The following is an 11,271-nucleotide window of genomic DNA, read 5'->3' as shown; positions in this document are numbered from 1 at the left end:
ATTTTGTAAATGAGACTGACAAGACACATTGCTTTCAGTGGCCTCCTGGACATTGTTTCCCATGCACATCATCTCACCTGAAGAATTACTAACTCAGACAGGTTTGTTTGTTGGTTTTTTTTGTTTGTTTGTTTGTTTGTTTGTTTTTTTAAATAAAATAATATCCAAAATACTTCTTAGACATTATTTTAGGGTTTTTTTTTTGTACTCACCAGAAATGGGTGCGATTCAGAGATGAATGAAGCACATCAGGCCAGTAGTGTCTCATGTCTGACATAAGATCCTAAAAATATCACAATTAATAAATACACCTACAGTGTGAACAGCTATTTATTACACAATCTACCGATATCGATATATTTTCTAGAACTGAAACATCATCGTTCAACATACCCAACTGAAACATTTATTCACAGAAAAATAAAAGGTCTTTTTCTCCAATATTCTGAAAATGCTGTTGTTGGAGGTAACAGGTAGGTACGACTACCTAAATATCTGAATACCAACACACTGCCTCAAAGCAAGATTTTTCCCTCAACTGTCCCTGAAGAAGTTGTTCAATCATGCAGCTTTTTACATTTGTCAGCTCAAGCCTCCTATCCCCATTTACAACACATTTTAATGAAATACAGATTTTTTTTTTTAAATTTAAAAAAAAATAATAAAAAAGGACTAATGCCCTGTGAGGAAACACACAGAAAAATGTAATCTGAACTGTTGTGTATTTTCTGTGCTCTGGCTTTGCAGTAGAAAATAGAAGAGAGAACATGAACTGACTGTAACGTCTTTTTCACAGGTACTTTTTGCCACTGCAGATCCACCACCTATGTTCTCTAGATTTTTTTTTAAGGAGGATGTGGCTGAATGAGTCAAACCACACGACTACAAAATCAAGTAGAAACAGCTGCTAATGAGCACTGCAAGCACTGCAACTTCAAATAGTACCAGAAGCACCTAATGAATTTATGGAGTGCAGGAGAGGATCATACCTCTCATTAAACATTAAGAGTGATACATTATAAACTAGAGATTTTGCATATAGGATATGTAAAAGTAATTGCACTCAGCTCTGCTTAGTATGACTGTTTTTGTTTTAAATAAATACCTTGATCTCAGTGACATTGAAATGCCATGTCCTATTACAGTCTTCAGTTTTGTCAGGCCTAGGGAAGCAAAATAAAAAGTGAAAAAAAGATGCCTTGTAACTCACTAATGGTAACTAACAGCATTCTCTTCTACACCATTAGTCTGCATTTTAAATGTGCAGGATCATAGCTAGAGATTTTATTTAAAAATGCAAGTAACCCATCAGCATCTACAGTGGTTTAGAAATAAAAATTCAAGACATTAATTATGGTCAATACATTTCTCATGCAAAGGCTCTTCATTAGGCCCTCTACTCCCTTCACTCCATGTAAAAGACAAAAGAGGGGAACTAAATGATATGGAAGGGTCTTGCACATGATGTCACTAATGACACTGACCTCCTCAACCACTGCACCAAGTGATGATTCTGCAAGTATCACCAAGACACTCGCTGGAAACCTAGACATAATGCTGTTCACCTTTCCAGGACACATAGCTTAAACTCCTGTACTGAATTTTTCCCTCTATTTGTCAGGAAAGACTCTGAATTGCTGCCATTGACACCAATTCCAGTGAATTGATTCCTTTGAAGCAAATTAGTTTTTCCTGTACTTTTGCAATATTTGTGCTGAGTTAAGATATTTAAAGCCACAAGCAGTCATGAGACATTAACAAGTCCTGTGTACTCAGAAACTATACTTCCCTTTCTGTTTGAGAACATTACTGATCTTATAAGGAGTTGTATAAATAAAATGCTCATGTGGCAAGAGTATTTCAGGAGCTCAGCAAGTCAAGAGATACAGAAGTGCATTTAAGTTTTATATCAAACCATAGGGCTTTGATTTCCAACAAAATGAAGGCTTTTGTTTCAAGGAGTCATAAAAACAGACAGATAAAGCCCTCAAAGAAAAGCATTCAATATCATGGTACAGAACTTGATTGTTCCTTTCCAGGTGGAAATAAAAACATTCTGTGATCATACCACAGTCCATGGATTGTCCAGTACTGTGGAGGGTCTTGACAATCATTAGCACTCATCTGTGAAAAACAAAAATAAAGAATATTTGTTATATGTGTCCGTGGATAAAGGTTTAGATGAAAAAAATAAAAGCTCATTCGCTGGTGATCCAAGGTTCTAGTTAGAGACATGAGAACTTTTGCTTGCCCGAATCAGGAACTGGCGAACTCCAGTTACTTGAAGCTATCATGAATCATGTACCACTTAACACAGACCAACTGGCATTAAAGTTCTGATGTAGATCAAGTGAGTATCCTGAACAGGCAGTGTAAAAAGAAGACAAAGGACAGGTTCTGAGGTAACAGAAAGTAGCCTGATCCATGTTAAGTGAATGGAGCTAAATCTGTATTTACCATACTCCAGATGGCAGCTGTCTGTATTTTTTTCATCATCAGATCTTTTGAAGGAATGCAGAGCCATTAAAATAAAAACCATCAAAATAAACTATAATATTAGACAAGCACACAACCATCATTAAGCATCCAGGAGTAGTTTTGTTGTAGTATTAAAAAGGGAAAAATAAAAAGAAGAGATGGAATAGGTTGCTTATTCAAAGTAAAATTGTTAGAAAATATTTTAAAAATATTTTTACTTGAGGGACAAGGGAATGGAGACAAGAAGAAAGACTATATAAATTCCTACAGAAAAAAAAAGCTTCCAGTCAAAACTTTTGATAATGCAGGAGAAATAGCCTACACATTAAATATTGTTTAGAGCAGAGCACATATTCCTGAAAAAACAAACAAACAAACAAAAAATTAACGTTCACACATCATAGAATACCATTGCTGTATTTTCTCTGATTATTCTGCTCAGTAATTATGCCTCTCTTTAGTAAACACTTTTCTCCATTAAGTAACAAGCTCTTCAGACCTTTCCCCATAATAATAGCTTTCCTCTTCAGCTCTGCATCCTGTCTTAATTATGCCACAATGCCTTTTATGTGATGCCAGAGCAAAAGCAGAGCGTAGAGAAGAGCAGAGAGAGGCCTGTAATCTCACTAATTGCCTTCCACACGCCACAGGCCAGTGGCAGCAAAACTGCCAGCTCTGCAAGACTTGCTTGTTCTGTGCCCATTTCCTTCCTCTCCTCTCTTGCCACCTATAATAGAAGCAATTAAACCCAGCAACAGCTTTTTTTCCTGAAAGGAATATTTTCAACAAACACATACTGCTAATGCCTAAACAATATCGCTCCTGTCATGACACAAGCTTTGTAGAGCTGAAAAAGTTCAGCCATCTAGCCCAAAATACAGCAAATTAATAGCCAGCAGCTGAAAAACAACCTGACAGCGAACCAGCTCACTCAACCGAGGGAGGTAACAAGAACAGTACAATTGTGCTCCTTCTCCAATCTTTAACCACAGTTCCCAGACCTGCTAAAGGCAAGCCTAGAGTATTTTAAATTTGGAATCAATTCTCCCCTGTCATGGCACTAACTTTATTAGCAGTTTCTCCTATACATTTCATCAGGCTCTTGGCGTCACGCTGTGTGTTGGCAGAACTATGAGGTAAATGCAACCTACAACGCATTAGTTCTCACCCTGCTTGCTTTGGCTAGTTTCATTCATCCTCTTTTTTAATTCTAGCCATAGTATTTTTCCAATGTTCACTTTAAATAAATATCATAAAACGAACCAATGTTAGTTTGCTAGTAGAGAAGCTGGCTACACCTGCTGCTTCTGCAAAACCACTTCTTACCAGCCTTCCTGTTTATCATACACTGATTGCTGAAGGATTAATTCAACCTCAGGGAACCACTGACTTGAAACAGAGTTACAAATGCGTATTTTCAAATAATACTATTGTAATAGTATTACAATATATGCTTTTGACAGACATTTGTAAGAAGGTTGTGCTCATTTTTGTTTCCCACCCCTCAAATACAGAAATGCTCAAAGACACCTTCCATAACAGCTTTATAGCTCTCTTCTTCCTGACTGAATCCATATTTGATGACTTATTATTAAAATGCTGGAGCCAACATTAATAAGGTAAAACTTGTTGTGCAGCAGTCAGTTCAAATACTAATTTGCTGTCTTCAGTCAGCCAAGGCAGGCAAGTCTCCTTACAGGGTCTGGTGAGAGTCTAGGATTAAGTTTACAACTTACAAGACACCACAAAAATATGTAACAAGCAATTAAGGCTTAGTGTATAGGATGTCCTACATGGACTATTACATCTGTAACACACCACAATCTTGTCTCGTTTACTGCTACTCTGGAGTGCAGGTGAAGTAGCAAAAGTTACACCAAGATCAGCAAAAGCTTTTCTAAAGATACAGGCATAAGCAAGATTAAATGCTTGATGGGCTTTATTCATTCTGTTTTCAAACATTTATTGTCCAAGGCTACCTTTGTCAAGGTAAAAGAGAACAAAACACAAAAATCTCACCTTACATACAGTCACTGGCCAATGATGAGCAAGATACAGTTTTTTCCAGGTATGAGGGTGGTTGTCACTGGAGAAAGACAGACAAATATATTTTTCCTCAAGTATTTTAAAAAGAGCAATACCTTCAGCCAGCAGCACAACGCTTTTACTAGCACAATGCACTGATTTTAGAGGTTGTTGCTTATCACTTCTATCACAATACTTGAGAACTCCAAACACAGCAGGACAACCTGCTAATAACCACCCCCCCGCGCATTGTTAAACAAATTCCACTCCTAGCATCCTATGTCCATATGCTTTCCATTTCTTAAACACGGAAGAAACAGGCTGTTCTGTTGCTTACTGGCAAGATTTTTACAACAATATAAAAAAAAAAAGGTATCTTTGTTGAGGATGTTAAAAATCTTCTAATTCCCCTTGACGAGTATATTAGCTGAAAAAAGTACACAACATGCTTGCCACTGTAACTACTCTTCTAGAAAAGAAAGACTACAAACAACCACAAGTGATGGAGTTGACACCCTTGCAAGTGTCTCCAACCTCTTAGATTTTTTTTTTTAAAGAAAAAAATCAGAATAAAAAGTAAAGAGCATAAATCTCAAAAATGCTAACTTTATTTTATAGACATTTAATTTTTTAAATGCTTACTATAAATTAAGGAATTTTTAAACATTTAATAAATAATCAAACTGTGACACATTGATAAGGTTACCTAAGGAAGAACTAAAGAAGGAATATCCCATATTTTACAAAAGCCTCTTAGAGTAAAGAGATCTGTAACTCACAGAGGCATCAGTACTGTCTTATTCATATTCAGAGGGAAAAAAAAAAAAAAAGCTTTAAAAAAAAAAAAAAGTGTTGGAAGCCACTTCTTTGTCACTTCTATGTCTTTGCCACTTCTACAGAGGCACTTTCCAACAGTTTGGAACAGACTTATTCTGGATAAACTAGAAGTACAAAAAAATCCTGTTGCTTCAGACACTACAGTAGATATATTCAGCCATTACACAACCACACTAAGTGATTAAATAGAACAGGAAGTGGGAAAATCAACAAAAACAGAACCGTAAATTGTTCAACCTGACAGCACTATAGCACGGTACTGTCAAAACAAATTGCTGTTCTCTGGAAGCTAATAGCCATGTGTCCTTCATTAGTGCTTGCCAGAGGTTATATAAGAAAAAATATGAGAAAGCTAATTCTTCTTAACCTGAGGAAGTAGGGATGCTCCCATGTTACATTACTTCCCAATTTTTTTTCCCCCTCTAGTTATGCTAGTTTGCAGTGGCCACATTTTCTCTTAAGCATTCACATGCATCTGTGGCTTTTCAATAATTTAGCAGAACAGCTCTGGAACAGATCAGGCATAGCCACAATGAAAACTATGAACATTTCTAACTGGTCTTTACTGCTGCTGTGGAAACCTGAACCAATATTGTAGAGCAGTTAGTTTCCTCGCCTTAAAAAGTCCTTGCTTAGAAATATACCGTCTTTCATCTGTATTTGAAATAGCAGCTGAACTTCTGCAACAACACTCAAGTCAAAACAAGTTCTCCTAGAAGACACTTTTTGGCTAAGGAGAGGTCAGAAAAATTTGGTTATTAAATAGAGTAAGTTTTAGAAACTTAAGCTCAGAACTGGAATCCAAGGAAAGCCATTTTCAATACCTCTCCACTTCCAGGGATATTTCCCCCTTTTTTGAGCAGAGTTATCCTGCCCTGTGCTTGTAGAGCTACCTCTGCCGCCAAGACAGTGAAGCCACAGGCCGAGTCCTGGGGATTCGAGGAACCTCAGCACAGTGACTAAGCTACCAACCAGCTGCAATGTAGCCGTTATATGAAGTTCAGCACTGAACTGAGCACCCTTAGCCATTTTCTTGACAAAATACTGAAAGGAAGGAGAAAAGTTTATTTCCTAATATAATGCAATACGAATTTGAGCTTTTACCACAAGAGGGTGTGATCTGGGGCATGAGTTCCCCCACGGCCCATTGGCATTCAAGCTCAGATTTTGCCAAGTGCAACAGCCACCAAAAGGCTGCATGGCACTGATATAGCCCTAGTTGGGATGCTGTATGAAAAGGAACTTAAAATAATTGCAACTGAGAAAATAGCAAGAAAAAAAAAAGTATACAGTGTAACAGCTGGTGCAATTCATGCCATAGGGATGATTCCAGTGTTTGTTAGAGGTTCCAAAATAATTTATGTTTTTTGTCATTACTACATCACAAGTCTAAATGATTCATTTAAAGCAAGATTGCAAAGTTTTTAAGTGCAATGAATGTAATTTAAGTTTCCCTCTTTTTTTTTCATAGTGACACATTAATAAATGTAATGCTTTTCTTAGGTATGACCTCCACTCCCCCAGTTAATGTAGATGCCTCATTTTACCAGTCACCTAGGGGAAGAATAACACATCAAAAATAGCACATAATAAAGTAATAAAAGTTACATTCATTAGAAGTTAAACTATTCTGTTCTGCACTTAAAGAACTGTCAGAGATTTCTTTTTAAAGCATAAACTTACCTTTGAGTGAATTTATCTGAAGTACACCAACAACATAATGTCATAGAAAACCAACCCAGAATCCAATAGTGCAGCTTTGCAGGCTTCATTTTGTTAATCAAGTAGCTGCAAAAAGGTGTTAAAGAAGAAATCTTGTTACTTATCCAATGCACTAAATTGCAAGTAATAAAATGCAGAAAAACACAACTATCTTGGAAACAGCAGGTAACATCAAGTGTAGACTAGATTTACAACCATGGGTAAAATGAGGATCACTTTCAATGCTGTGCCTGATTCCCCAGCTTGCATGCTAGTTTTTATAAACTAAGGGCATCAAGGGTGAGACCACAGGTTCCTTTTTTTTTTTTTCTCTCTTTACTTGCAGAGTCACAATAGAGACACTTCCCAATAAACAGAGATACATAAATCTTCTATGCAACCATACTTTATGTAATGTAAGACTCATTACATTAATGTAATTAATGTAATCACATTAATGTAAGACTCGTGGGCAGCTCAAATGTGTGAAGTGATTTATTAAAGAAAGTTGAACATTGAATATTGATGTCAGATTGACCAAAGCTAATATTAGAAACTCATTAGAAGTGGAGTATTATGTGCAAGGATGAAATTCTCTCTAAATGCCAGCTGACTACTAAACTGATGTTAAAAAAATTGCTGCTAAAACCAGATTAGTTTCTGTTCTTGTTACAAACCTGAGACAGCCTCTACGAAACCACACACGTTCTGCCTACTGCCTCATGAACCCTAGAAATTAGGGGAGAGAAAAATAAAACAACCAAATCAGCTTAACTTTCACCAACAGGAGGACTTTCACTTGACACAGGTCAAAAAAAACCCCAGCTGCCTCCGGTATCCACCAGCCATTTCACAGATGCCACCTCCTAGATGCCAGAAATAGATGTACAAGCATGTATTTACATGCAATTATTAATGCCTCAGCAAACCTACTTTCCCATTTTCTCATTTTGAGAACCCTGAAAAAAGCACAAGACACTGCGTGTAACCTATGTGCCCCCTCTGAGATCGCTCACTATACAAGTCATATCTCTTTTTGCTATGAAGGTTTTAAAATTAATCCTTTCTGATAACAGTTAAGCAAAGCCTGTTTTGACACCAGTTAAGACACTGCTGATTCAGCCATTAAGGTTAACTTCAGGAAATTCAGTGTAATTCTGACCCATGGCCCATTATAAACAAGAGTCCATTTTCTCCCCATTATTGGGTGGTTCTGGACCCAGCCTGCAGCCCCCCAAAAGCTCTACCCTGCAGTTCTGCAAACGCTGTGGCAGAGCGGACGGATGCAGGAGGCAGCCTCCCAGCTTGCAAAACATGTTGAGATTTCAACACTGGTGAGGGGTTTGGGCAACAGCCGTAACAGTTAACCAGCTAGATTTACTACAAGATTTTGCTAAATTGTGAAGAAACTACAGCCCTTAAGCTATTCATTTATTTCATAGGTTAATGCCTCTCTAATTTGTAATGGCCATATTATCAACGTAAACAGCTTGGCCTAATAGAAGATATTACTATGTAAATCTTAGTTGGCAACTCATTTATTTTCTGATCTAGTTTCTTAAAAAAGGTCTGAAGGATTTTCACTCACCAGGCAAGATGAGCATAAAAAAACTTCAAATAATTTGGAGTGTACTACTTGTATACAAAAGCAATTGATAATGTAGAACTAATCTTTAACAAAAGCTAGCTGAAGCAAGACTGAGATTTTGTATTAAAGAAATTGATATATATTCACATAATGTACAAAAAAAAAAAATAAATCTCAAATAGGTACTTAACTGCCAGCTAGACAATTTCCCCAAGACTTCCGCATTTAAAGTGATCTCAGGTCTCATCACTTGAACAGTAGGAATTAATGATGCAAGATTCAACCTTATAGATTTGCTTACAATTTCATCTACTGTTATTTTCAACTGATAACCAAACAAGCAAGACCTTAACAAACTATCTACCCAAGATAAAACACTGAGAGATGCAAGGAATCTTCAGGTAAAATTCTGCCCTACCTACAAAAAGCTTATTTCTTCAGAGAGCAAAAAGTACCACAACATTCTGTATTATTCTGCACCCTGGAACCAGAACGCAGGGACATGAGAGACGGTGAGCAGATCTGAAAGGCCCCGAATCTGTAACTTTTATGTAACAAATTATATTTTCTGCACTCATAAACAATACATAAACTATCTCTTAGGTTTTAGCTTGGAAGCCAGTACTGCAGCTATCATTACACTGTCACAACAGAATGAGTGATTTACTTAAGCTGAACTTTTATTCATACGTGACATTGATGGTGGGAGGTGAAAAGTGCATCAGTCTCACCTGAAAAGCACTCATATGCTCATTTGAGGAAATACACATCCCAATCAAAACTGTATTAACAACTAAGATGTAAGAACACATCCAGTTTTAATAAAAATTGCTTCTGTTTCCCTAAAGACTACACTGGATTACTAATCCCACAAATACAATAAAGAAGAGATTAACAAATCTTACACCAATTCTACTGTAATAAGAAGAAACAGAGATTTCATATCATGATAGTTATAAAAAAGTCATAATGTTCACAAAAACTTTGTAATGAAGAAAAGTTAAAACTTCAAAATGAAATACGCACAGATACATAAAATCATTATGTGAAACCAGGCTATCAACTCATTTTCACTATAGATAAAATTCTAAATAATAATAGCTTTGGAGTGACTCTTGGTTTACTATACCTGGATATGAATGCACAACATGTTTCTGTGTATTAGTAAATTAGCCAGGACAAGGACAGTTTCAGCTACCTTAGCATTGATCAGTGCTGGTATCAAAAGTGCCTGCCCAAATTTAGGAAGGACGAGGGAGAACTTGTAAATAATTGTGATGAAATCTTTAACACATTTACTATAATTTGAATTCTAATATACCATCTCGGTGGGGCTGCTGACATAGCATATGCTTCTTTTGGACACTAGCAATTAGTTACCTGTATTCTACTCCCTTATTTTCTTCTTTTGCTTTTAACAACTAGCTTGACTAATAAACCCCACATTTATATAAAATTTCCTGGTTTACACTTTAGTTCAGGCACATAGACTTAGGGAGCAGAGAAGAGGCTACAGAAGAGCCCTTAAACATGAGTGAGAGGACTCACACAGCTAACAGCATGGCACGCATGCAGACAGGTGTTGACAACAATGGCCAGAGATGAGAATTAGGGCAGCTAGCCTGACATCTGAAAGCACAAAAATGAACATGTAAGGTCTTGGCGCCATCTCAAACAAGGCAGCGCACACTACATCTGCCACAGCGAGTCAGACAGCCAAGTTACAAAACTATGTGCCAGAAGCATTAACTTAATTTATAACAACGCTCTGAGCTCTGGCAACTTTTACCTCCACAGCCCACTCCCACCAAACCATTCTTCCCAAGCCTGTGCGCTGCCTAAAAACAAGAAGCACCTCAAAGATTTTCAGATGCAATACTCACGTGCACTGATACAGCACATTTTTTAGCAGAACTTTCTCACTGCTTCTCTCACAAGGTACAATTAAAAGCAGAACGTGCGCAGCAGTGGTTTTAGGGCGAGCCTGGGGGGAGCTTGGTGCTGTGCTGTGCTCTGAGCTGTGCTTCCACCCGCTTCCCGGAGGAGTCCAAGGCGGCACCTTGCTTTCCTCGCATACAAACTAACACACGGCTCGACTTTTAGCACAGCGCTGTACGATTTAACTTCCTGGAGTGCTTGCTCCAGATAAATAATCACCACATTGTATTACAAGGGTATTTTTTAAATCGTAAAGAATGCAACAGCGCAGAGCACCCGAAGAGGGATGCCTGCAAGTGACAGGAGGCCACAAAGCTGATGACAAGTGTACAAAGGGAAAACTATAAACAGAGTTTTTCCAACTCTTGGAAATGCTGCAATTTCTTTGGCTGACTTTAAATTTGCTTCACAGGGAATTTAAGGCATAAGAAATGAAACCCGAGACGACTGGAGCTCTCACCAGTCCTGCAAATCCCACCTAACCTCCTGCAAGTCCCTAACCTCACTGGAGGCAACAGGCAAAAAGCTGACACCGAAGCAGCTCGGGCAGCCGAGCGCTGCCTTTCCCCGGCGCGGCTGCTGCCGGCACAGCCCGGCCACGCGCGGGGCAAGAGAGAGCAGCGGGGAGGCGGGCGCAGAGAGGCTTCCACACCCGACCTCCCTGCCCGGCACCGGGGGCCGCACCACACCTCAGCCCGCCCTGC

At 38.1% G+C, this 11,271-nt stretch overlaps 1 protein-coding gene across 1 annotated transcript; it reads right to left on the bottom strand.

The window, feature by feature from the left end:
• Positions 1-208: 208 nt before the first annotated feature.
• Positions 209-10,535, bottom strand: LOC104524798 (ribonuclease T2-like). Its single transcript, XM_010167783.2, has 6 exons — positions 10,513-10,535; positions 7,024-7,128; positions 4,498-4,564; positions 2,069-2,124; positions 1,106-1,163; positions 209-283 (listed from the first exon to the last, which is right to left on the bottom strand). Exons 2-6 carry the CDS (start codon positions 7,110-7,112, stop codon positions 209-211), a joined length of 345 nt encoding a protein of 114 aa, XP_010166085.1. The 5' UTR covers positions 7,113-7,128; positions 10,513-10,535.
• Positions 10,536-11,271: the final 736 nt, after the last annotated feature.

Source organism: Antrostomus carolinensis, unplaced genomic scaffold (genome assembly GCF_000700745.2).
Source record: "Antrostomus carolinensis isolate BGI_N321 unplaced genomic scaffold, ASM70074v2 scaffold32015, whole genome shotgun sequence".
Classification (NCBI taxonomy): domain Eukaryota; kingdom Metazoa; phylum Chordata; class Aves; order Caprimulgiformes; family Caprimulgidae; genus Antrostomus; species Antrostomus carolinensis.
Note: the sequence above shows the minus strand (reverse complement) of the source record. Positions and strands in the feature narration are given on the sequence as shown.

Excerpts from the sequence above, each read along its gene's own strand:
- LOC104524798 (XM_010167783.2), bottom strand. The coding sequence starts at position 7,112 with ATGAAGCCTGCAAAGCTGCACTATTGGATTCTGGGTTGGTTTTCTATG. Across the intron at positions 4,565-7,023 it reads TCAGATAAATTCACTCAAAG|TGACAACCACCCTCATACCT; the intron begins GTAAGTTTATGC and ends GTCTTTCTCCAG. Across the intron at positions 2,125-4,497 it reads GGCCAGTGACTGTATGTAAG|ATGAGTGCTAATGATTGTCA; the intron begins GTGAGATTTTTG and ends TGTTTTTCACAG.